We start from the raw sequence: 27,480 nt of genomic DNA on the forward strand, positions 1-27,480 counted from the left end.
TTTGGCCCCACAGGGCAATGTTTGCTGTTCTGTTATCATTTCCGCTCAGGGGGAGCAGACAAAAGGCCTCGGCTGGGCACTTGACAGCCCAATAGTCTGGCTTGCCTCTCCCGTGGTCTAATCTTAAGTGTCTGTGTATGGAGAATCCTTCTGCTTTGATACAAATTACTGACTTAAATCAGGTAAGGCGTCAAGTAGGAGTATTTCACAGCCTAACACACGCCGCTACGCCAAGGGCTGGGAACGCGGCGCCACCTGGTGGTCGTCGGGAGTCACTGCGGGCCCAGAGCGGCGGCTCCGAGGCCGTGCACCGACGGCAATGCTCCGCCGGCCTCCTGGGGGCTTTGCTCCGTGCCACCGAGCACAACGCGGGCAGCCCGGAAACAGAACAAAATTACGTTCCACGCAGCCCCGATCCGCCTGACGCTTTCCTGCCTCCTCCGCCTACAACCCGAGTTGTAATAAATAAATACACAAATAAAGGAGGGGGGATCCGCCCCCCGCACGCTTTCGGTACTGCCCTACGCAGCGGCAGTGCCCTGGGCCGGCAGCCCGCCCCCCCGGCCTTTCTCCCCGCCCAGCCGCCGCTGCCCGGAGCGGTCGGGCCGTGCAGCTCACGCTTTACAACGCGGCCGCCCCCGGCTCCGCTCCGTCCCGCTGCCGGTAGGTGCGCTGCCCCCCGCCAGCCGCCGCGGGGTGCGGGTGCCGGCGGGGCAGCGCTACGAGCGGATCTGTGCTGCGCGTGGGGGCGGGCCGGGGACATGGCGTTGTTTCCGTAGCAGCAAGCGGCAGCTCCGCGCTGCGCTGGCATAAAAGGCTTCCAGCTGTTACCCAGAATCACTGCCTCGTGTTCCACGCGCTGGGAAGGGTTGTCCGGACATGCGGTGGAAGCCCTGGAGACACTTAGGGCCGGGCTGGATGGGACTCGAAGCACATGGCCCTGCTGTGGGTTATCTGTACCTGTCCACTGCAGGGCAGTTGGGCTGGGTGGCCTGTAAGGGCCTCTTCCAATCCAAAGGATTCTATTCTGCAATCCTGTGCTATGTGACCTTAGCAGGAGGGAGGCTGTGGCCCAGACAGTGTATGTGAAGAAGAAAACTCCTTCATTCCAAAAAGTAAAGATCAAATACTGACTTGAATACAGATTGACATGATAGAGCCTGTCTGTGGATAGGAGCATCTGGAGGTGTTACTCGTGGCAGGTGCACGCACCAGAAGCACTGGGGTTCCCTTTCATTTTTCCCCATCAATGCTCAACTGACTATGCTTTCCCCACAGGCATGAATTATTCTCGGTTTATCACAAGTGTGAGTGCAGCAAGAAAAGCATCTCCAATAAGAGTACTGAGTGAGTATATGCCTGCTCTTGGCAGGTCCCCTTAAGAGTATCATTTTGTGTTCTAGACTTTATAGAGACGCTGTGACTGAAGACTTGAGTAGGTTGAGAGAAAGCCTGCCAGGTATTCACAGGGCCAGTTAACGGTGACTTCTTTAATCTAGAGATGTCAAGTGCATACAAAAAGAATAGCCTTGAACCATTCATTTCAGAAACTCATCCAGACAACAGAAATAGTGTCGTTGTCACTTAAACTAGTGCCGGAAAGTCTCTGCTACCACTTCTGCAGCAGGGGTTTTGGCACAGCTTACTATGAATTGCCACTCATTGTCCAATCGTCTAATAAGTAATGGAGAACAGAGAATCAGAAGGCACTGAGCCAGACCTGATGCTATCCATCCTCTCACATCTGAGCTGAAAGCATCAAGACAGCATGAATTCCTTATTGTGAGCACGTGTACTTGTCAAGTAAGGTCCAGTCTGTGCTCGTAGCAGAGCACAGATTGGATGTGAGTGATTGTGAAATTGCATTTGAAGCAAGAGTTGTCAGCATTTTCTTCATACTGCCTTATTTACACTGTGCCTCTGCCACTAAAGCCACACTGCCAGAAACATTCCAGCTCCCTTACTTAAAAGCTGTAATCAGATGTAACTGCCCATAGTAGTAAAGCAGAACAAACTTACCTGGTTTATTGTGAGATAAAGTGTGTGAACAACTGCTGCAATAATTAAATTGTAATCAAGGTATTTTCCTTTTACTGTAGCTGAATTGATGCAAAAGTCTCCTCCATCTCTCATCTCTCTGGCTGGAGGGGCACCAAACCCTGCTGTTTTTCCATTTAAGAAGGCTACTATTGCCACTGGACATGGAAATGCTGTTGAGATCGGGGAAGACTTAATGAAGAGGGCTCTTCAGTACTCTGCCTCAGCAGGGTATCTGTCAAGGCTGCTTGATCCTGGAGCATTCATTTTGCCTTTATTTGGTACCCTAAAGAAGTCAACATACACCACTTGTGGTGCTTGAACTGACATTTTTATAGTATTGGCATTTTTAGTACAAAAATTGCATATGTTATATTAGTTTAGCACTCTTATTAACTCCCCAGTAGGCAGCACCAAGTCAGGCTTATGACAGGCTGGCAAGAATATGCATGTACCTATGTAGTCACATATGGCGTTAATCAGTGCAGTTGCAGCTTCTCCCAATACTTAAGTGAACACAACTTTAGTAAACAGGCATTTGTAGATGTACTACAAGACTTTATCTTAAAACAGTTCTTTTAAAAACTCATTTCTGAATTTCCTGCTATCTGTAGCTCACTTCCAGAAGCCCTGCAAGCTTTGTCAGACGGCCACATCTGAGTATGGAAAGATTGTTCCTAGGAGCAGATCCTGCTTAGCCTCCACCCGTTTTCCATCCTCAGTGAATCATTTCTTCACAGATTTCACAGTCATCATTTTGTGTGTGTAGATGCTCATCTTTGCTGCTCTTCCAGAAGAAACATTGATATATTTTTCATTAATTAATAAAACAGTCCAACTGGCGTATTACAGTTGTGAGACAGTTAAAGCCAGACTCAGAACTGTGTACTAGTTTTGAGGAGCAGCCTCTTTTCAGCCCATGTAAGATGTTAGATGCACCTTACCTCGTTCCTCTTTCAGGATTCCAGAACTGGTGTCGTGGCTAAAGAACTTTCAGAAGAATCTACACAATCCCCCCACAGCCAACTACAGTCCTGAGCAAGGACAAATGGAAGTGTGTGTCACAACCGGCAGCCAGGAAGGCTTGTGCAAAGTAGGACCAAGAACTCTGTATATTAGAAGTACTTCTTTCAAGATGATGTTTTCTTCCCTCAGTTCAGCTATACTTAGCATTAAGCATCTCTGCAAAGCTTTGTGTAGAGTATTTGTTAAACAAACATCTCAGGCTATCCATACAAGGTAACAGAACTTAAAACATGTTGGGCAGTCTCTTGTCATACATAAACATTCAGATAAACCAAAAAGACTGTCAGAAAATACTCCAAGGTTATATTTCTTGTTACGCAAGTAATCAGCACATCAGTGCCTTATTTGCTTTTCTGTAACGTGACAAACTGTATTAGTTTTCCTTGAATAATCAACCTGTTCAGTCTGCACCACTGCTTGGTTGATGCTTTCTGCAAGTGAAATGCTTTCTGTTGTATGGAGAGCTGTTCCCATTTCAAACGGTTATTTCCTAGCTCTGTTTTGTTTCTAAAGCTGGTTGTTCATCTGTCTTCTTCACAGACAGTAGTTACTTAAAATTTTTAGGGAATTACTGATGTGTAACCAAGACTTATAATCTCACTGAAGTCGGAACTAGGAAGCATATGTAAAATACTTCTAAAATAATTTTCTTTCACAGGTATTTGAAATGCTCATTAATCCTGGGGACAGCATCCTTTTGGATGCCCCCACATATTCTGGGACACTAGCAGCTGTAAGTATTTCATCAGCAAAAAGCTGTGAACATTAGATTTGAATGGCATTTTAGTACCTGCTCTACTTGCTTGTATGCCCTGTATTTACAGCCAAAACACATCTAAATGTCAAGTTTTTACTGTTAGACCAGCTGGGTTCATAAAGATTTATTCATAAAAGCTATCCCCAGGACGCAGCATCCTTTTCTAAATCCTGTAGTTTGTTCTAGGACTGAGGTCATGTTTGGGATTGGGAAGGAAGCTATCACAACAGTCAGCTCAGAACAGATTTTATAAGTGGGTATTTCAACAAATTGTTGTGTTCTGCTGAAGTATTTTATAGTCTGATGATACTGTACCCACAACTAAAGAGTTTTCAGATGTGAACTAGTAAGGACTGCACAAAAATAGCAAAGTTTCCTTCTGAAAAAAATAATTGCTGTATAATTAAACATCAAATAAAAATATATGAGCTATAAGAAGGGTTAGGATAGATTGTGTACCACTTCATTCCAGTTTCCTCCTACACTAACAGGAATTTTGATATTGTTTGGCTAATCAAAAATCTCTTGTTAAGAACATTCTTTTAAAATTATTGCATCAACTTAGATTTTTACTTAAAGATGCTGAGCTACATGGTACAGATTGAAATCCCATGAAGGGGAGACAGTGTACTGTTTTGTTAGTATTTTTCCTACAGCTCTTGACATAATTCTGTCAATGTGTCACTGTAATAGCATTATTTTGTTCTCCCATGTATTGCTGAATATATCTGCTATGAGCAGATTCTTTCTCCTTTGTCAGTAAAGAGTAGCTTACAGTTTTGGCTCTTCTATTCAAGTAGAATACCAGTGATCCACTGGAAGTAGAGCTGCAGTAAACTTTCTGTGTTGAGAGCATGAAGAGAAGAATTCAAACTCTCCACGTGCCTTTCTGCTTGCAAAAATGTGTCACTTCCTGTAGAAGAAAAGCAGTAGACATTAGTTACCTTTTTCTCATGTGGCTTAACGGGGCAAATAAAGACGAATGCAGTAAGTTTGACAAGCTACATAGCAAACCTCAACAAGCTTTGATTTGAATCATGAGGATGTAAGAGTTTGGGATAGCTATAAAGTCAGAAAGGATTATGACAGTTTTGTTCATCCTGTCAACAGCTGAGACCTTTGGGCTGTAATATTATTAACATTCCGAGCGACCAACATGGCATTATTCCAAAAGCTCTAAAAGAAATCCTGTCTGCTTGGAGTCCAGAAGATATAAAAAGTCATAGCCGCCCTCTCCCCAAATTCCTGTACACAATTCCAAATGGCTGCAACCCAACTGGGAACTCTCTGACCACAGATCGCAAGGAGGAGATTTATCAGGTATGTATCAGGGGCCCCATGAATATTGTAGGTAGAAATGGGTAAACGTCTATCCTGTTTTAGCTAAAGGTACTCCACATGCAACATTTGGGCCCATTATTGGTCCAGAATAAATTTTTCCCAGAACTTGTTTCTAAACAAAGCCACTTTCACGAGGAATCTTCACTAGCAGGTTGTATATTAGGTAAATTATTTTCTGCCTGGTGTCATTGTCAGTAGATTCCAAGTGGGTTTACCACAAGCATACTGTACCCTTTGAACACACCTTTAGTTATGTACCTGTCCTTGCACTGCAGGTAGCATGTTTACTGTTTAGATTGATGTCTGAACTGAGCATTTGAAACCTCCTTCTGTTACAGGTTTATATATAGTGAAGGAGCAACATGTGGGGTCTTAGTATGGTCCTGGCAATAGATCTAGAGTACATGAAGAATTGAATTTACAGTCTTTATGTTTTAATCAGTCTTTGCTTTCAATTCATTTTTTTCTTTAGCTTGCAAGAAAATATGATTTCCTTATAATAGAAGATGATCCTTACTACTTTCTTCAGTTTGAAAAGGTAATCTTAGCTACTACCTAGTGCCTTCATTTCTGTTACCAAAGAATTAAAGTTTGAGCCATTATCTTCTTGGATACTCTTCGCATCCTTCTTCTAAGTTAGTTATATGCTTAACAGTCTATTGCTACTTTTACTTTTCCTCTTTGTGGTATTTTATTGCATCAGCCTTTTAATTGTGGTGGTTCAAATTCCTCAAGCCTTACACAGGACAGAATTTTCTTCATTACTAAGAAAACTGCAAAGTTTTTCCCTGCAGAGGAGAACATACCACAAAAAAAGCACTTGAAAAGCAGCCTTTTAACGTTCCTTTCAACCCATTCACTTCTCCATCCAGGGGAAGATGGTCTACTCCTAATCTACTACATCTCATTTCTACCCCTTTGCCCTTTTGCCATTTATCCCTAAAGACATAGGAAGTAGTACTGTATAGGCAGCTTCCCTCCTTCCCTGCAGATCTTCCCCCTAGGGGTAACAAAGTGTTTAACTGTCTTCCCTAATGGATCTGCAGCAGCACAGTCTACTCAAGCACCCAGCTTCAGGAATAAAAAGCTGATCTGGTAAGGAAGCAAAACACTGCTAGAAGCTAAACTGCAGTGTTTAGTGTTCTATTTTGAAATACATTTTTGTGGGAGGAGGCAATAAAAGTGCTTCACAGTCATTCAATAGCATTGTTTAGCTTTGCTAGAGAATGAGCAAGGATGTATAGGAAGTAGAATATTTGATAAGGAAAAAGCATGCTGAACTCAGTAAAATCAAAGTTTGGACATATCTTCTAACTTCTTTTTTTGTTTTTTTTTTTAAGTAGAGCTAAAAGCTACTGTTCCATCTTGAAAATTACAGTATCCTTCTGTATACTCCATAAAAATCTGGACAGAGAATTAATTTGTTTCCCCTGCTTATTGCATCATGCCAAATCTTGTACTGAGCATTTGAGTGCTGATCGGAGGGCTAAGCATCTAAAAGAAACAAGGCTGATTTCTTGATGGCTTTCACAGAATATTATTATTATAGAATCACAGAATCACAAGGTTGGAAAGGACCTACAAGAGCATCTAGTCCAACCGTCTTCCCATTACTGTAGCTACAACAAAACACTAAACCAGATCTTGTAGCTTATCTCAGACAGCTAAACAGCCATTTGTCAGTAAGTCACTGCCTTTGCCATTTGGACATCCATCTCTAAAATATTCACTATCAAAATATGTACTTTAAGAAATAATTACATCTTCATAGCAAATAAAGTAATTGCACCACAATCCTTACTAAAAACTTGAACTATATTTTTTATTTTTCTTTGAAGCCATGGGCTCCAAGTTTCCTCTCAATGGATGTGGATGGCAGAGTCATCAGGACTGACTCATTCTCTAAAGTTCTCTCATCTGGGTAAGCACCCTTCAGACTCCTCAGGATTACCTCTTGATTATGGCACAAGACTAATATTGTGTACAAAAGGATCAGATGACAGTTTTTTCACCTAATACCTGATAATTTCTGGAAGGTATTTTTCTTCATTGTACTAACTTTTCCTGTCATCTTTTGGAAGTCATTTATAATTCCAAATTCTGATTCTCCTCTGATTCTGATGGTTACATCATCCTGCCCAAGCAGGACAGTCTTCCAGGCACAACATAGGCAGAAAGACTGAGATGCTGGCCTGAAGCTCTCTTCCCGGAGCTCCCAGTAGTCTTTTACCAGTTTTCCTGTCTTTTACCATTTCTGCAGATTCTTCCAATATATAAAATAAATAATGACATAATTCTCTATAACCAATCAGAGTTATAGCGATATCTTCTAGCTTTACGGTTCTTTTGGGTTGTGTCCTCCTGAAAAATTAAGCTGGATGGTCTCACACAAAACAATATATTTGTGTTTAAATTTGCTTTTATTATTCTAATAGATATAAGAAAATAATGTGAGTTCTGCTCTGACAGCTAGTGGATTGCAACCCCATCCCCCAAAAAGAGAAGAGATAGCATGATGCAAGGTGTGATGGCACTTCCAGAAGTGATCCTACAAAAAGACACAATGAAATTTAGTCTTTGCCAAGGACACATTTGAGCTTACTGATTGGTTTTGATTTGAAGAAAAACAGTCTGAGCTAAGACAGGTCATAGCAATGAAACATTAATAAGAACCTATTTTATCAGCCTGTAGTGCATTTATCCTGAAGGGCTAAAAGAGCAAAAGAAGCGGCCTATTTGCCAATTCACATATTTTTCCATAGAGCTGAGCATTCGTGGCTTTTAATTATATGAATAATTCACCTCATAAGTTGTGTAAACCTGGGGTTTAGGGCAGTATTAAAGATATAAATACATACAAGATGTTTAGTACATTAGTGAAATGAGTTTTCTGGTTACAAGTTAACCCATAACTCACATAAAGGATTTGTACCTGCCATTTCCTGTTGTAATTTTTCCATTTTCTTCTAGGTTGAGAGTAGGTTTTCTGACAGGTCCCAAGACTCTTATTGACAGAGTTATTCTGCACATCCAGGTTTCTACAATGCACACCAGCACTTTCACACAGGCAAGTACTAAACTACCAACTGAATTGTATTGAAAAACTGGATTCCAAGTCAGAGGAAACTAATAACAAGCATCTTTTGTAGTTGCACTACATTTTTCCAGTTTTAGCTTGTAGCTAAAAACAGATATTGAACAGATATTGATTGACCAAAAGGAAGAGACCACCAAGGAAACTGCAGACAGAACTAGAAAGCTTATTGCATGGAACGTACTACTGCTTCAGCTAATATAATATGTTAACCATCAGATTTCAAGAATCAAGATTTAAGATGTTTTATCTCTTGCCAATGGGATCACTTGAATAACCTCAATATAAAGCATACAGTGGAAGTAGTTCTTCCCCTCCCCCTCCTTATTTTTCTTTATGCTTAGTATTTAAAATAACACTGGTAGCTCACAGACCTCACAAAGGTGCCATCATCAGCTCCTTTATAATTAGTAACAAGGAAAGGAGACATCAAGCACATCTACATACAACTTCCAATTCCATTAGTTTATCATAGAGGCAGTATTTAAGCACAGAGACTGATGCAAGTGGAAGGAACTTCTGTAAAACAATATACATTGACTTCCTTTTTCTCCCAGATTACCATATTCAGGTCTCCATCCATTCCTTCCTCCAATTCTAACTTCCAAATGTTGCCACTGACCTTGAATATAACAGTAACATGAGCTGCAACAGTCTGTTGCTTCTGCCACCTCCATCTATAAAGGGCTCCAAGAGACCCTGCGTGCAGTTTCTTGCCCGGGTGGAATTCTGAATAATACACAGGGCAATCAATCTTCTGAGATTGTGGAGCAGCCTTGTATTGATAGTGTATTTTATTTCTTTAGATAATAATATCACAGCTTCTTCAGCAGTGGGGAGAAAAGGGTTTCTTGGAGCACACAGACAGGTAAGGTCATGGCATATTTTCAATCCCCTTATCTGTCATGCTGCTTCTTGCCACCTACACAGAACAGGTATCCACGTGAGTATTCATGTGGCATTTCAAATGTCACAATCAGATACCATTTGAACCCTAAGCTTCCTACAGTAATGGGTAGTATGTTATGGTTTGTACAGGCTTGTCACAACATTGTAAGAAAAGCATGAGAAAGGTTCTTACACCTGATCACAACAGCCATTGTCTGTTAGGTTTCATAAAATAAGTTTCAGAAACCAAAGCTCTGTGTTCCAAGAGTATCAAAGAAGTGTGAAACTACTAAGTATGGTTCATTTGTAGAGAAGGGTGCCCTTTTGCATCTGGTTTATGGATTCTACACCATACATCTCTCTCATGTCTAGTGTTGCAGAATCACATCTGCTTCATTTTATACCAGACTAGTTAGTGTACAAGGCTTGTCCCTCTTATGTCTTGGGGGAGGGTCATTTTCCCTAGTAAGATATTGTATTATTTTGAAGTTTTAGTTAAAGTATGAGGGTAGTAGGCTCAAAGGGTTAAAACAAGGGAAGCTGCCAGGTAGTCGTGGCAAGTTTATCATGTGATCTGTTTTTATCCATGTGTACCTGTTACAAAAACTTAAACCTAAATGCATAAATATCACGTGTACTTTTGCAGGCATACAAATAGTTAATCCTCTTTGTATGCATGTTTAGTGTGATGAGTACTGCAAACAGGGCTTGTATCCACCAACATAATAGAATGGATATCATTTATAAAGTGTTTAATACTGCACTTTCTCAGACATGTAAGGATTAAGAAGCAGCTACAAAAGCACTCCATCTGTCTCATTGATCTGTGCTTTGTTGCAGACACTGGGAAGCATTCAAGACTTTTCTAATGCAAATACAAATTTTCATATACACAGTATATTGTATTGTGCTGATCTAGGATGTGTTCATATTTCTGTTAAGTGTGCATCTTGGTTGATAAGTAAAAAAGCTTTGTTTCTGCTTTTGGAAACAAATGGACTTTGAAGCACTATGAGATCATGGCTTTGAATTGATAATGTACTTCCAGAGTTGTGGAGTTCTACAGGACCCAGCGGGATGCAATGCTCATTGCTGCTGACAAATGGTTAAAAGGTCAGTCAGTGCAACACAGCTAATAACACAGACTTTTTTCCTAGCTATTATCATCTTTGTGTTCAAGAAAAATTGCTAAAGGTCACCTCTTGACCGAAGTGATAGGTGATTGCTATGAGCAAATCAATGACATGAAATATTAAGCTTAGGACAAATTATCTAAGACTGCAGTTGTCCTGCTTTTTCTGATGGGGGTCAAGTTAATGATGATGAGAAAAAGGCTCACCAAGTAATCACCATGTAAACTAGCTTTACAGAGAGCATGTATTTCTCTCCAGAACATTCTTTTTACATTTAGAATCTCTGTCTTTAAAATCTCCATCTGAAATTGTCAGATTCAGTTGCATAAATTTAAAAGAAGACTTAAATATAGTAGTAGTAATGCTCATTTTGTCTGAACTTAATTTCAGTCATCCACTTTTATGATTAATCACAGAGCACTGAACAAAACTGCTCAGCAACAATGGGATTACAGTTAGTGACTAAAATTGCTCCTTTTAGTCAGTCTGCAGTGGAATCAGCAATAATTATTTAGGAACTGCCCACCTTCCTGAGATACTTCCCTGGGACTGAAATACCATATGGTCATCAGTGTACTTGCTATTACTGATTTCCAGATTTTAGATACAAAATTTGTCTTCTTTTATTGACCCTTTTTGTCTCAGTTCCCCAAATACCAATACAACATGACAGCTTTGGGTTACCTTAGGCTGCACTGTGAGAATATACTCATGTATGGAAGACTATGAAGTCTTCTTACAAGAGGAGAGTAGTCTATTCTAGTAATGGGAGCTGTATTAGCATGGAAAACAGATTCTATTTTTGTAGGATCACAGAATGGCTTGAGTTGGAAGAGAAATATCATCCATTTCTACTCCCCTAAAGTAGGCAGGGCCACAAACCTCCATACATAATACTAGACCAGGCTGCCCATGGCCCCATTTAGCCTGGTCTTGAAGACCTCCAGGGACAGAGCGCCCACAGCATCCCTGGGCAGGCTGTGCCAGTGCTTCACCACTCCCTGAGTAAAACATTTCTGCCAAATGTGTAATCTAAGTGTCCCCTCTTTTAGTTTAAAACTGTTACCCCCTGTCCTATCATTACCTGCTCACATTAAAATTCAGTCTCCTTTTCACTTATAAGCTCTCTTTTAAGTACTTAAAGGCCACAATGAGGTCCCCACAAAGCCTTCTCTTCTCCCAGCTGAACAAGCCCAGCTGACTCAGCCTGTCTCTGCAGGAGAGGTGCTCAAGCCCTCTTTAGATATGTATTTGTTAAACACATCGGTGTAAAAAAGACGTTAAGTAGTTTCTTCAAAAACATGTCCAAAAACAGATAATTACTTCTAGGTAAACAACAGGCACACAGTAGGTCTGCATATATAAAAAGACAAATTCTCTCTAATCCATCATCCTCTTCATAACTCCTAGATTCCCCTTTTCTTTGGGCTAATATCTATAACCAATTAAAAAAAAATAATTATCTGCTTTATTACACTTAAATCATATTGATACTGGGAGAAGATGCATCATAAGAATGATTTTTGATTGTTTGGAAAAGTAGTTTACTTAATATCAAAGTAGTCAACACAAGTTGTTAACACTTGGGTTTTCTATAATTCAAAGTCATCACTTTACCAAAAGTACTGCAAATATCAGCATGCATGCCCTCACAGACTAGATTAGTACCTAAATTTGGGAAGGGTTACATCTTTGCTCTGTAACCATCCATATTCCCTTTGAATTCATAGAATCATGGAATAGCTTGGGTTGGAAAGGAACTCAAGGATATTCAGGTTCTGACCCCCCTGCCACAGCAGGGTTGCCAGCCACTACATCAAGTACTTTCTTGATTCCCTTTTCTTTCTCTAGGCTTGGCAGAATGGCATCTTCCTGCTGCTGGCATGTTCTTATGGATCAAAATTAAGGGAGTTTCTGATACACAGCAGCTGATCATGGAAAACGCTTTGCAAAAAGAAGTATGACCTATGGCTTATGATATTAAATCAGGAAATGACAAAATAAATTTATCTATTTGCACATAGGCACAGACCTGTAAAAGCAGGGAACTTGGGTCCACAATCATCACTGAGTCTGAGGAATTGTTCTATAATGTAGTGTGTCATTAATAAAATATTTTCTTATATGTATTCAAAAGTTGATATTTGATCAGCTTAAATTTACATCACATATATATAGTACATATTGTATATACTATATACAATATATTCATTGTATATCTAATAGTATATTTTTGATATTGTATGTATAGTAGAGTGGGCAGCCATCATTACTGACTCTTTTTAGTATGAAAAATGAAGTGTGATTTTATTTTTAAAATTTGAAAGAGACAATGCAGTTCACTGAGTAAACTTCATCCACTGTGCTGGTATTCTAAACACTGACAGTAAACCAGACCTGGTTATGAACCAGCCTGAGAGCCCTTTGGTTTTGTTACATGAAGTCTGATACCAGTTTGCATATTTTTGGCTTCTCATTTAGGAAGGACAAAATGTATCAGCCCACATTCTGATATCAGTAGTGAGCCCTCTCAAATTTAATATAATGTGGTGTTTTCAGCCTGTACGAGTGCTTATATCTGAGTGGTTCACCGCATTTTTGTAGGTGTTACTAGTTCCTGGAGGAGCGTTCAACATCGATAGTTCAGAGCCCAGTCCTTATGTCAGAGCTTCTTTCTCTCTGCCTTCTCCAGCCCAGATGGATCTGGTGAGACTGGGGTTTTTGGTTTTTTTTTTTAACATTCTTATCGAGAAGAGTTTATCATGTAATTATGTGATATAATGATATTGTTACTTCTTTGTGTGTTATTTCTTATTTGTCAGTGTATTTATTGGAGTACTTAGGCACTAAAGCAGTACTTTTGAAGCAGCTGTTTCTTGGGCAAGATACTCTTATCCAAATTTCCTGAAATCTGCCAAATTTTAGGACTCCTTAATTGTTTTCCATGTACCTCATACATGAAGATTCTTATACTTAATCATCCCAGTTATTATTTAGAAGAGTTTCACTGAGGCCAAAGTTTTTCTAGTTATCTTAGCATTAACAAACAGTGTGTATTTTTATTTCCTTTATTTTCCATTCCTGAAACTGAATTACCTTTTTTGTGTGTTTTGCCAACTCTGTGTAAGGAAGAGTATTGATTTTCTTTCCTATGATTCACTTACATGTTGCATTTCATTTCTCAAGAAGTAATCTCTGTTTTATAAACAGTTCAGATGTTATTTGGCTGTATCTGTAAAATCAGTGGGGAGAAAGTCTAGGAGATTATAACCTTTTGTGCAGATTTAGTGATCCTCTGATGCAGGTGCTCAAAAGTTCAGTATTTGTAGCTTTACTTTCATTCAGCTACTCAGGTCTGTAACAGACATGTGCTTCTATTGTCCTTCTTTGTTTCTTCTTTCTTCTTTGTGAAAGAGGAAGTAATTCCTAACCATACTATGGACAGTCAAATTGTACCTTGCCGCCATTGTAATTCTGCATGCTTCTCCTCTGAATTGTTCTTTCTTTTCTTTCAGCCTTGGCATCTCTAGGGCTCTATAATGGGTTAAAAGAGATACTCTTCCAGGGACCACTAGTTCAATTAAAACAACTGATTAGCTTCATTTCAATTCTGAATAATCATTGAGCATCATTAAGTGTATTTTTCTGTTTCAGAAAAAAAAATGCCTTCCATTTTTTTATCAGATGAGTGGAAGCTTTTTCTTGTCACAATATGATTTAAAGCCCATGCATGTCATTAAAAAAAAAAGGGGGAAACACACAATATCAGCAGAAATTTGTGGTATAAAACAGTGAGTTCATGAGTGAGCGTTAGGGTAGTTTTAGTAGATAGTGTGTTTAAGTAATGCACATACTTGAATTTAAACCATCTTTTATATCATTGCAGGCTTTCCAGAGACTGGCTGACCTTATAAAAGAAGCTGTATGGAAAAAATGAATAGAGTTCATGCAGCTATCAAAATCATCTCAAGAAAATATAAATTAACACTGGGATTTTGTCAGAACACTTTAAATCAAGTGCAGTACAGTGGATGTTTCCATTGTTTCACCTAAAAAACAAACAAAAAAAGAGCGAAAAATAATTTGCTGATTTTTTTTCTTTGTGAGTACATTGCATTGCTAAATATATTCTAATCCAAAAAGGTTTGATATGCTTAAAAACAAAATGTTCTTCTTCCTGTCAAATCCATAGTATTGTTAGAGCTTGATTTTGGCTTTTGCTTTCTGTTTGGGTTTGGAAGCAGGAAAATCAGTCATTTAGGAAGTTACACCTGAGATAGTCTTAGGCATTCTTAATTCTAACTGATGCATTCTGCCAAGACCTTTTGTTGGAATTGCTTTTTTATTTTGCTTTCTTGTCCTACAGTACATTGACTAGTTTTGAGAAGATCGGTATTTTGTTTTACTAAAGTTTTGTCAGATTAAAATGAGGTTGGGATGTTATAAATTGGAAACTGACATAGCAAAATCAGGCTACGATTACAAACATTGGCTAAGGTTCTTTGCAATTAGCAGTGGTCTTGCAACTATTTTTTCTGGCTGGTGGGAAATATTGGTGATGGGTGGATGGCTGGACTGGATGATCTCAGAGGTCTTTTCCAGCCTTGGTGATGCTATGATTCTGTTTGTTTCCACTTCGGTCTGTGTTAGAAAATGGCTGCTAAGCAAAGGCATGTGGGTGTGCAAATAGCAGCTGCAGACATCTTTTTTAATAGAAAAGAGCTTAAGTAACTGAACTGAGCACACACTGGAATGAACAATACCTTGACATAGATGTACAAAGCAAGCAAATTACAAAAATAAAGATGTTTTGATCTTTGGTCCCTCTATTATTATCATCCCAAATGTTAGATTCTTGGCACTATGTACAAAAATTTCAGGAAGTTTTAACTGCACAGATTATCCTAGGCTTCTCAATGCATTGCCCTGCAACCCAACCCACATCCCTAGGTTTCATTTCAGTCCTCACTGCAGGCAGGCAAGCTGGTGCCATGGGCGAAGCCAGCCATACCACAGAGTTGGACTGGGCTTGGGGTGGATGGTACAGCCCTGGAGGAGACTGTAGTTATGTTTTTCATTCTGGTGGATGAACAAATTATCATGAGCCAGCAATGTGTTCTTGCAGCTCAGAATGCAAATGGTATCCTGGGCTCCATCAGAAGAGGGGTGGCCATCAGGGACAGGGAAGTGATTGTTCCTCTATATTCTGCCCCTGTGAAGCCCCATCTGGAGTACTGTGTCCACCACTGGGGCCACCAGATGAGAAGGAAGTGGAACTCTTGGAGCAGGTCCAGAAGAGGACCACAAAGATGATCAGAGGGCTGAAGCACCTCCCCTACAAAGACAGGAGCTGGGCTCGTTCAGCCTGGAGAAGAGAAGGCTACAGAGTGACCTCATTGCAGCCTTTCAGTACCTAAGGGGAGCATATAAAAAGGAAAGGAGTCAACTCTTTGAAAGAGCGGATAACAGCAGGACAAGGGGAAATGCTGTTAAGTTGAGGGAGGGAATATTTAGCTTGGATGTCAGGGAGAAGTTCTTTACAGAGAGTGGTGAGGTGCTGGCACGGGCTGCCCAAAGATGTGGATGCCCCATCCCTGGAGTTGCACAAGTCCTGGTTAGATGGGGCCCTGGGCAGCCCGGTCTAGTTTTAGATGTGGAGGGTGGTGGCCTGGCCAGAGGGAAGGGGGGGAAGGGGGTTTGGAGCCTCATGATCCTTGAGGTCACTTCCAACCTGGGTCATTCTGGCCATTCTGTGATTCTGTGTAGTCCTGAAGCTGTGCCCAGGGCACAAACAGAGTCTTAGAAGCTGCAAGGATTAGGAAATGAAGCTGTTCTACAATTTTGATGCTGCTAATGGGAGGCCCAACTAGCAATGTCCTCTCTGCAGAGCTGCTTAACAGCAAATGTTCAGCTTTCAACTCAGTTTCATAGCTGCATGCAGAAATTTTGAGATTGCTGACTTTTCTATCACCAATAAAGCAATTTTTTTTATTTTTACCTCAAGTTCAGTTTAGAAAAACATTTTATACAGCAGAATGAGCAGGTGTGTTTGCTTAATGAAAATAATGTCATTGCTGTATTTCACAGCGGAATACATGGAAATGTCATTTAAGACTGATTTGAGTTGTCAGGCACATTGTGATGTCATTGACCACTGTCAGTTGTGTCTCAGGGGAGAACAGAATGATTGCAGTGCCTGAGCTGTAATCATTCTGAGTGAGGAGCACTCCGCACATACAAAGAAAAATCCATTCTCATTATTGTAGCATTGTAATTAGGAACACCAGTACCTCGCTTTTCTCGTAACAGTGGAAGCTTTTATGTCACATTGCAAAGCCCATTCGTCACTAAGAGAGGAAGGATAAGAATCTTGCTAATTCTTTCTGAGAATGAGTAGCCCAGAACTCTGTTCACAAATATGACTGCTGCTATGAGATTCCCTGCTAGCTCTACAGAGTTTAGTATTGTAGCTATCAAAAGCTATTTGCAATAAACCACATATTCTATAGCAGTTTTCATGACATATTTTTGCTGTTCTGTCACACGAGGTCTCTTGCTGTATAACTGACAACCTAGCAGAAATTTTTAGAAATTACTGAAGTATTCTTTTGTTTTCTTGGTTAATGAAAGCAGATACAAATGGTGAGTTTGCTGGTAATACTACTAGCGCATTCATTCATTTTTCTCTTCAACTTTTAGGCACCAACACTTCTGTTAGTGGAAGCTGAGGGACTGATGTATGCCTGTTGTTTTTCCTCTGGCTAAATGGTACTCCAGAATGGTGACTAAGTAATACTCTATTACACTGCTTCTTATTTTCTCCCAAGTAGAACTCCATTCCAGTCACATCGTTAAGAGGTTAAGAATTAGAGGTACCTTTTCATGGCATTCCTGATGAATTTACTTTTCTCCTCAGCTGAGATTTATTAAAAATTAGGTCTTTTAACTGACCCCAGAACTTACTATCAGCACAGTCCTACAAATGAAGATCTCAGTGATATACACTGGGACTTTTACATAGGTGAATACCCATGGGAAAATAAGAATTAGACAAGTTTCTATTTCTTCCATACTAACTCTGCTTTCTTGTATGAAGTTAAACAGGGGCAGATTTACAGAGCTGCCAAAACAGAATAACATGTGGAATTAATACAGTGCCAGTAAAGGAAAATGTTAAAGAAACAAGGCTTTTCTTTGTAAGTTTTACAGCATTAAAAGCATGGTCTGTAACACCTATATTAAAACAGCATGGTTATGTAGAGCCTCGGGGCTCACAATAAAAGAAAATTGGTCTGGAAAGCAATTAATAGTTTCAGATTAAAGGGGTGTTCACTACTCCAGCAAAGAAGCAGTAGGATGAATCATTTTAGCTAATCTCCAGGAGATAATATTTGGATATTTAGGTATCTTGAATATTGTTATCCCAAATTCTTCACACACTGAAATGAGATTTCCTTAAGCATGTAACCAAGTGATACATTTGTTGTAATTTTCCATTTCCATTGTTGAAACTGGCACTAATTAGTTAAAAGACAAGGTTACAACAAACATGGAGTTAGACTTAAACTTCCCAGTGGGGAAGTCTTCCAGCATCTGCCTCTTGGAGCATTAGCTGCTGTACCAAGAAGGGAAAGTAGAGATAAATAGTTTTCCTTTGAGTTTCTTACAAACTCTGTAGCACTGAGGTCCAACTCCCAACAGTAGAAGTTCTATGTATTGCTGCAAACAAGATGGAGCAAAGTAAGAACAGTCATTGCTGCAGATGCTTATCTCAGAAACATTTAAACAAATGTGAGTTTTCCATAAGTCATAGCCTCATGTACTAGACAGATTATTTACAAGTACACAGCATGACCATTAATATTAACTGTATGACTTTAAAATGTGCCACGCAGTTGTTTCCTCTCATGGGCTGCAGAGTACATTAGAAACAAAAGATTTTATTATTCTGATTTCAGTAATCTGTAAGTTCTTATACAGTGTTTGAGAAGCAAACCAGACAATTGAAATGTTGAGGTTTGGGGAATTCAGAGTTGTCTCTGTTTTCAGAAGAACGGAAAAACAGCGTCGTCTAGTTTTGTTTAGGAGCAGGGTTTTTCATCAAGAGAGTTCCACCAAGCATCCTGCCGCCATAAAATTAAAATACATGAGCATAAGTGTAAAGAGCTTTGTGATCTCTTTATAATTTCAAATGATACAGAATAAGTTAAAAAGCCAGATGAATGTCTGCAAGTTATCTTAGTGTTTGCAAGTTATCTTACTAACAGCCAAGAGATTTGGAGAAAGAAGGGTTAACATATGCATGCTGACACAGAAAACACTGTTAACAACAACAAAGAATGATCTAATGGAATACAACAAGCAAGCTAGTCTTATGGTACACTTTAGACACAGGAGCTAATGCCATGCTACTGAAAAAGAATTAAATTTTCTGTAAAGATTATCAGCAGCATTTGTATTTGATTAGAATGGTTTCTCCTCATTTCCACTGGACTGCTCAAATTGTGACATGCTACCCCTAACTGTCCATAGGCCCTTCCATATTACATCCATGTAATGCATTAGAGTGCTTTAAAATGCTTGGATTAGAAATTGCAAGACACTGTTCCTAAGAAACTGGTTACATTTTTGTCTCGCATGTTTTCAATTACAGGCTCAAATTTTTTGCTTGATTCCCACCAAAATCACACACACAGAATTCAGACAGATGGACCAAACGTGTAGTGTTAGTGAACATGAACTGCCCTGGATGAACAGATGCAACTGATAATGCTGTTCACCAAAAGGTGTTTATAACGTACTTTGGGCCCTATTTTTTCACTGAAACTTAACTGCAAAAGATTTTATTTTCTCCACAGGACAGTATGAAATCAGATTTGGTTTGCTTTGGTTTGAAGTGGTAAATAAGTCAAATTATGCAAGAGTGATAACTTTGGGAGAATGAGTTTGCACTTGTGTATTGACTGCCTCTGTCATTCTCCGAAGCTCTGTGTCCTCCTATTTGAGGCTGCCTCATTCCAAGGGCTTTTCAAAAGAATTTACAAGAAGGTGGCACCTTTCTAATTCTTATCTTCCTTTGCTTTTTGATGCCATGGTCTGGCAAGTATCATCTGTTAATATCAAACAGCCCAGGTTTTAATTAGAATGCATTTTGGGACCCAGATTCAACATTTCCAAAACAAGAGCTCCCAAGCAATATGTATCACTATTGCCAGACAAAGGTTTAGGTGCTTTGCTGTCTAGCTTATATTGGAGAGGATGAAAAAAGGATTGAGATAAGCAAGAAGACAATCTGGGAAAGAGAAAATATCTTTAAATGCTTTATTAAATCCTGGAGCAAAACACTAGCATGCAATGCAGCATTTCTGCATTCTGTAAATGTGGTTCTTTGCTGAAATTTTCCCCTGGTAACTGTGTTATTGAGATCATTTCTAAGCTCCCAACTGTTCGTTTAACTGGGTGAGTTTCTCTAATCTGTACACAACATAACTTTGCTTATACTGTGGCAAAAACTCTTCTAATGTGTTACTATCATGACAAATTCTTTTATAATTTTCCAGCATGTTCCTCTATCCATTTTTTTTTTCTTTGCAAAAAGATCCTTTTCTGCCACTGTGTATATTCTTTGTAGTCACATCTAATTCACAGGTGAATTTAATAGCAGGAAGGGAAAGGTGTAAGGAAATAGTAGTAGAACTAGAAGTAGTGGTGAAAGCACTGCCATGGCAGAGCTGCACACCAAAGTCACCACAGCTGGAACTGAAATTCATGTACAGCTACAGTGCTAATCTACGCCATGGTGTGGGAGAGCATAGAGGAAGCAGTGAAGGAGGAACCTCTCCACTTGTTACATATTACTCTGCCACATGGATGACTGACAACCTGAGGGCTTTGCTATAGATCAGCTGAGAGGTCAGTGCTACACACTCAAATTTATACCGTACTTTCATAAAATGTATGGGAACTGCTGAATCATGGCCTGAACCTCTGATTAACCACCTGAGGCAAGCAATAACTCAGCCCTGGGAGCACAGCCTGGCTCCATCTCTCCTAGACCCCTTTAAAGAGCTGACTATCACTGGGGAAGGATCTCTTTTGGAGATTGCTCCTTGTGGAGACTTTCAGTGAGCCCAGGATAAGGGTAAGCTCCATCCATTCTTCTCTAACATAACAACTTGTTAGCCTAACTCTTCTGTATATTTCCTAATTTTAACATCACTATATTCACTGATTTCATATAAAGCAAACAAAGAATTAAAACATGGCCTGATTGTACTTTTTTTTTCCCCCCTTAGAATAAAGAAGGAAAAAGGAGAAAAAGAAATAAAAATCAGCCAGGTGATCTCATTTTCTGAAAATCTTTCTTTCTAAGGCAGCCATGCAAGAAAACTATACCCCTCCAGCTAAAAAGCAGTGCATAGGATGTCCAGAAAAGTAAGGCAGATATCTGTCCCTTTAGGAAGCTTATCTTTTTTCCAAGTTCTTAAGGTGAACTGTTGTCTTGCAGTTCCTCATAAGGCAAAACAGAGTTTTTTTCTGTAACGTATAACACAGTTTAAATTGCACCATGTCAAAAGACTAGAACTTAAATTGCCATGCATCTCCACCCTTTTCAGTGTGTATAGGTGGTTAAATACAAGACACAGGGAGGACTTGACCTCTAAACATCAAGAGATGGTTGCTGGCCCTGCTGAATACACAATTTTCTCCAGTAAGGTCATGTCTGCACTGGAAAATTTTGCTGCTATAACTTTCATTGACTTTCAGTTTCTGCTAACAGTAGGTGAAAGTAAACCCAACTCCAGCATTGTGCCCCAAGACACCGTTTTATTCTGACAGCTAAAGCCCTCCATTTGCTGAGTCACTGAAAACTTGCAGTAATGAGCCTGTCCAAATGAAAGGCATCTTTACAACCTTGCCACTGATTAATAAAACTTCGACTAGATATAAGTTTCTCCTACAGGCACCTACACTCCATCACCTGCACAGCAGCAAGGGCAGCAAACAGCCTCCTCAGCATCTGAGGATCAATCGCAGAGGTGCAGAAGGGGATCCTACTGCAGAGGAAACAGGATCAACCTTGTGTGCAATGGTAATTGAAATCTCCAGTCAAAACACATGCTCCATGGACATGATGATTTTTTTCTGTATTTAATTTTTATGTGTCATGGTGGATGATAAAGAAAATAAAGGTAGAGCTACATCACACACTGCAAGGCACATATGACATAAGAGAAGACAATAATTTAATCCACAAGAATGCACAACTTCAGTGACTCATCAGATTTCCAAAACATAACAAAATGTACCTAGCAGATTCTAATGAAGAAACAGCACAGCCTAATACAAACTACTGTATTATTATATAAATTTCTGTATATTTTGTCTTGAAGTGTTTTTTCTTTAGGTTGTGATAAAGTTTTACTAACAGGCCTCAGAGACACACACACAGTGACACACTCTCACAAAGACAAGTATTACTGCATAAATCACAATAATTTAAAAACAAACAAACAGAGCTTTTGTTTCCATCCACACATTATGTCGGAGCAAAAGCTTGTTTGTTTTCAGGTAAGCAAGCAAACTATCCCATGCCTGGATTTACAGTCCCCTCTGAATGTAGGCAGGCCCAGAAAAAGCATTTCATTTCCAGGACATCTTACAAAAATTTGTACATTTACCACACAGCTTAATTAATCTTATTCCATGGTTTAGAATGCTAAGACACAAAAACAGTGGTTTGTCCAAAGTTTCTGAGGAAGCCGGTGGTGGAAACCCAAACCTTTTGCCTGTCACGTTCTCTGATTCAATCACAAGACCTTCATCACTTTGTTACTAGTGGTACATTAAAGACCAAAGTCTACTGTAACCAGCAGTTACAGAGTACATGTAATAGACTATAGAATTTGGCATTGCCTTTTGATGTAGTTGTAGATCATAATATGAGGAAGATCTGTTCCCCAGAGATTGCATCGTTCCACTGCTGGATGTGAGCAGGCTGGACTGTTGCAGATTTCAGATATTCTGCTGTTCTGGCAGTGGTTATTTTGTCTGCATTCAATAATTAACCCATCAGCTGCCACTGGTCAGCCACTAACTTTGCTGTTTTTTTAAAGCTTACACGAAAAAAACATCAAAGCTTCCTCTGAGATAGCACTTAGGATTGATTTCCAATGAAATTATAGCTGAACACAGCAGGCGGGGTACTAAAGAATGACATCTCTGTGACTGACTCATGTCTTTGCTGTGCTTTGAAATCAAGAGCCCTGATTTGTTTATGTTTCTACTTGGATTTGCTTCCAACCTCCTGAGATTCTCCTGGGCCCAGAAAGAATGCTTGACATAAGGCAGATAGCTGAAAGGTCAGAAAGCACAGGGCATGTCTGCAGCAACTGTGCTGCTGCTGTATTTGCCAGAACCCAGCAAATGCAAGTGAGAAAATATTTGAGTAAGTGTTCACCTGAAGTTCTAGCTCAGCCTCGTGAAAAATACTGATCTGTATTAACTTGCACATATACATTCGTATGGAACATATCCACATCCCTCTAAGCAGCGTCTGATTTTTCCACTCTTTCTTCTACAGATTCATGGTGAGCACAACCCTAGGTTTCTTTAACCTGATGACTCTGACCAGTCCCACATCTACAAGCACTGTGGTTGACACTGGCTGCCACTGACACCCAGCACAGCCTGGCAACTCCTGTGTAACCAACTTGTCAGCAACACTCTATGCAAAATTTGCTTACTCTCATTAGGACACTTAACCTTAATTTGGGAGGAAATACAAAGCCAGGAGTACCATTACTCACAGGTAATTATGAGACACATATGTTACCAGAAGCTGTTTTGTAATGGTGTCTGTTCTATTTTAAAAACAATTGCCTTGCAAAATTCTCCTGGAAAGCTGGACCTTCCTTAGAGCCTGTTCAACTTCTTTGGCAATGAGCAGAAAATGGGCAAGGAGGAAATAAACCCTCCGAGGGAACAATTATTTTTCAAACAGCTGCATATGCTAATAATCAGAAAGCACTGCCTATATAACACTGCCTGGAAGACTAACCACAGACAGGGGCCTAAATTGTTGAATGTTTTTGTTCTGTTTCCTATGACTGTCAATAAGCATACAGCCCACCACTGAAGCAATTAAGTTCCTTAAGAGAACAGCAAATGAAGTTAGCAGAACTTTAATTGAAAGGTGCTGGCTGCAAGCAGGTTGCATGGAAGAATTTTTTCAGGTTGATGCACAAAGTTACAGCTTTCATGCTGAAATTCTTGATAGCCTGCTATCACAGTGTGCTGCAAGTGATATATGATGATGAGTGATATAAATGCCTTAGCAGAGGTCACATATCACATAACCAAGTGATGGAAAAGTGTTGTACCAAGCTGCCAGGCTCTGAATATGAGTCTAAAGGATCTGCACATGCCCACATATATGCTGAGCAGAAAGAGATGAAATTAGCATGGTCATTCCCTGTCTATCACAGTCACTGTGGATCACTTTTCAATTAGCAGAAAGGACTCTTTAGGATTTTTTCATCTACTATACATCCTTCTTCACTGTTGTACTGCTACAGAGCCATTCATACAATAAGCAAAGCAACTCTTCCTCCACTACTAAACAGGAATTATGGTTGTACAAAATAGAAAGACCCCAATCATTTCTGTAAATTGTTGCATGGCTTTTTGTCATAATCTACTCCAAAACACTTGCTGTTACTTCTGCAAAGCTCTGTCAGGCTCACATTAAGCTTCTGACACAAGAAGGCATGATCTCCAAAGATGGTAAAGGCGGTATAGCTGTTACACCTCACCTTGTCAGGAAAAAAAAGCCAAAACAAAACAAGACTGTTGCAAGGAAAACTAGAGCTTATGACCAAGATGCTTAATTTGCATCTTTCTGAAGTCCATCAGCCTAAAAGCAAACAGCTGCATCTGAAACAACGTAACAGATGTATTTCACAGGCCAGTGTTAAAAGTTTCCCACACTTAAAGAAGTAAAGCATATGATGTAATGCAGAGATGTCCCTGCTGCCTTGCAATGCCTTCAGTTCTGACAGCTCACAGCTTGGCCGTGACAGCAATCCCTTGCAGCTCCCCCAAACCTGACAGCTATAGTGAGTCCATTTGCCCTCTCAGTTTTTCCTATTTTGGAGGACCTAAAATACCCATTTACTTATCAATCGTAATACTGCAGAAAGCTAATAGGGAGCAGAAATCCTCTCCACCTTATTGGTGCAGAAAACTAAACTTTTTCTGAGCCCACATATGACCAAGCAGTTTAGTGTTTTTGTCTCACTTCCCCCGGTCTGTGATAACCCTATGATTAGTTACTTATCACATACAAACACACTTCAAGTGTTACAATACTGTAGCCAATTCTGTTTGCTTTGAGCCTGGATCTATGGAAGGAAAGATGCCAAGTAGCAGTGAAATTATCTCTAGCTAGCAAATCTCTTAAAACCTTAAAGCACGCATTGTGATCCTGCACGTCAGCAACTACATGAAGGTAAGTCAGAAAGACTTGAGAAGCAGCATCTGAGCAAAATGAGGAGCAGCACTGCTTCTGCTTGTTCGAGTTTGCCATAACATTGGAATGATGGATATTTTTGCAACATGACTATTACATAGATTCCTTTTTCAGCTGGAAGCTTAAAGAGCAAAATCCAGGGGGATTATGCACTCCTAGGAGCATTTCCTCTTTGTTGCACTAAGGGATCTGAAGCCGAAGGGCTGGGAACACTGTAGCCCATCTGAAAAGAAAACAGCTACAGGGCATGGAGCAAGTCCTCAGATTAGCTAAGGTGGTTTGTCTTCAGAATGGCAGCAGTGAAGCTATGTTAAAAGCAAGAATGCTGCTATTTACACCAACTACACAGCCTGTGTGTCTAAAAGACTTTGATCTGTACAGACTACCACCACTGCACAATCCTCTGAGCTGTGCTGTTGCAAAGCACATAGCGTGGTGCAGGTGAGGTGAGCAGGACAGAATCATCACTCAGTTTCTACACTGCCAAGCTCCATCACTCAGAAGGTGCAGAGTGAGACCATCCACCTGCCTAAGGGAAGAGAAAATGCAAAGTGACATCTCTGTACAGTTTCTGGAACACTTCAGAGCTTCCATATGCTTTTCTCCAGAGCTGAACTGTATCTCCTGCTTGTGAGTGATTTGTCTCACCACGCAGCTTCCAGAGGTAGTGTTGATGTGATGGTTGATTCCAAATGTTAGAGACTGTCCCAGGCAAGTAGAAGTGGTGCCTGTTTCTCTTCTGCTGCCTCAGACTGGATTATTCAGTTCATTTCGGAGCAGTACTGTCACAAAAGGAAAATGTTTCCAACACAGACAAATAGCTGATTTAAAGTATAAATTCTGAAGCACAAGACATGAACCTAAGGCCACCCTAAGCAAGCAAGGCAATCATTTGTGACTTGAGAGGACATAGGCTTTGAAGCCATCAAATAGAACACCATGGAGAGATGCAAGATGGAAAGTGTGCATGGTGCTTTTAGTACATGAAATGATACTACTGCTGAAAGTCCTTACATGCTCAGTATTGAAGTCTGTTACCAGCATACAGTATGTTAGTTGCTGACAGTTGGACTATGTCAGCTCCATTTTGTCTTATTTATGCAACCTGGTATCAGCTGGGACAGAGCTGATGTTCTTCAGCATCTGGTATGACACCACGTTTTGGCTTTGGAAGAAAGACAATATCGAAGACACATTAATGTTTCTACTTAATGCTAAACAGTGCTGTACAGAGCCAAGGACATTTCAGTTTCTCAGCTTCTCATACTGTTCTGCCAGTGAGGGACTGAGGGGCACAATGAGTTGCAAAGAGACAGAACCAGGGCAGCTGTGACCTAAACTGGCTGAAGGGATATTTCATGTCATATGACATAATGCAAAAAAACCCTATAAAATCAAGGAGAGTTGACTAGGGGAGGCGTGAAGGTGGACGGGTGGAAGGGGAGGCTGCTACTGCTTGGGGACTGGCTGGGCATTGATTGGTGGAGGGAGTGAGAAATTGCTTTGTCCATCATTTGTTTTATATGCTATATTATCATTACTTTTTTTTTTTTCTTACAAATTGGCATTGTTTGAAATATTTACTTATTAATGTATAGAAACTGATTTCACTGATATATTAAAAACAAAAGAAAGAATCTCATATTCAGTAACTAAAGACCTGCATGAAAACTCCAATTCACAATACTTTACACAGTATATGCAAGCAGTGGAACATACAGTAAAGCTTTCTTAAAACTTACTCTATGATCTATGAAGCTACTATCCCCATTTTCCTGATGTATAAACTGTAGTTCAGTGGAAAAGTTGTAGAGATTTGCTTAAGGACACATCACCTTTCTGAGAGCCCAGTCCTTCAGAGCACCTAGCCCCCAGATGTATTAATTAGAACATACACTGGTGTAGTATTCCAGGTCTTCCTGGAGCTGAGGGATATATGAGGAGAAACAAATCACTCACATTCCCAGTTCAATCAGCAAGGTTTAGTGACTGATGGGAGGCTGGGCAGGTGGGTGTTTTGCTTTGTTCTTCCTGCCTTTCAAATTTCTGTACATCCATCTACTCTGAAAAGTACAAACAAGTATTACCCAGTATAAGTCTGCAACAATGAATATTTTGACAGCCTACGAGTCTTGGAATTTCTTGCAGTTTCATTTATCTTAACAGATGGTACCAGTTTCTCCCTCTTAGACAATCTGCCAGTATCTGTTATAATTTCTCCTGACATGACTTGGTATTTTCGGACTGGGAACAATGAGAGCAGGTAGTATTATCAACCTATGTTGCAGACAAAAAGAAAGACTTACAAACATATCAGAATATTGTTAAATTGAATGTGAGAAGGAAAAAGAAGCTTTAGAAACCATCAGAAGAGAAGAAGGTATGTGACAAAACAAAAAACAAAACAAAACAAAAAAAAAGTTCTGCATAGGGGCTGCATAGCTGATCTTTACGAAGATGAAATCCAGGGGAGGTGGAAGAGATTTTTCCTAACCTGCTCCATACACCATATCATGATGTGACAGAAGTCAAACCACAATATTTTTTGTTCCCTTTAGGATGTAGGCATGACTAAAATCATCTCACATCTGCTTAATGAATAATTCAATGTAATGCTTAGAAATGGTTAAAAAGAATAAGAACCTGGTTCACACCAGCTGGCCCAATGCATGAA

At 39.9% G+C, this 27,480-nt stretch overlaps 1 protein-coding gene across 4 annotated transcripts; it reads left to right on the forward strand.

Annotated features, from left to right (window-relative positions):
- Nucleotides 1-530: 530 nt before the first annotated feature.
- On the forward strand, nt 531-26,448 carry AADAT (aminoadipate aminotransferase). 4 transcript variants are annotated; one of them, XM_015860975.2, is made up of 14 exons: nt 532-663; nt 1,279-1,347; nt 2,100-2,268; nt 2,998-3,130; nt 3,722-3,796; nt 4,931-5,140; nt 5,634-5,699; nt 7,000-7,082; nt 8,132-8,228; nt 9,062-9,123; nt 10,192-10,256; nt 12,128-12,234; nt 12,881-12,982; nt 14,163-15,105. In XM_015860975.2, exons 2-14 carry the CDS (start codon nt 1,281-1,283, stop codon nt 14,211-14,213), a joined length of 1,287 nt encoding a protein of 428 aa, XP_015716461.1. In that variant the 5' UTR covers nt 532-663; nt 1,279-1,280; the 3' UTR covers nt 14,214-15,105. The 4 variants fall into 4 exon arrangements, 2 of the variants coding, with proteins under 2 accessions (XP_015716462.1, XP_015716461.1); XR_004306999.1 differs by lacking the exons at nt 12,128-12,234; nt 12,881-12,982; nt 14,163-15,105 and adding exons at nt 16,976-23,087; nt 24,921-26,448 and having other exon boundaries at nt 531-663; XR_001554759.2 differs by lacking the exon at nt 12,128-12,234 and having other exon boundaries at nt 531-663.
- The last annotated feature ends 1,032 nt before the right edge of the window (nt 26,449-27,480 follow it).

This window comes from Coturnix japonica, chromosome 4 (genome assembly GCF_001577835.2).
Source record: "Coturnix japonica isolate 7356 chromosome 4, Coturnix japonica 2.1, whole genome shotgun sequence".
Lineage (NCBI taxonomy): Eukaryota > Metazoa > Chordata > Aves > Galliformes > Phasianidae > Coturnix > Coturnix japonica.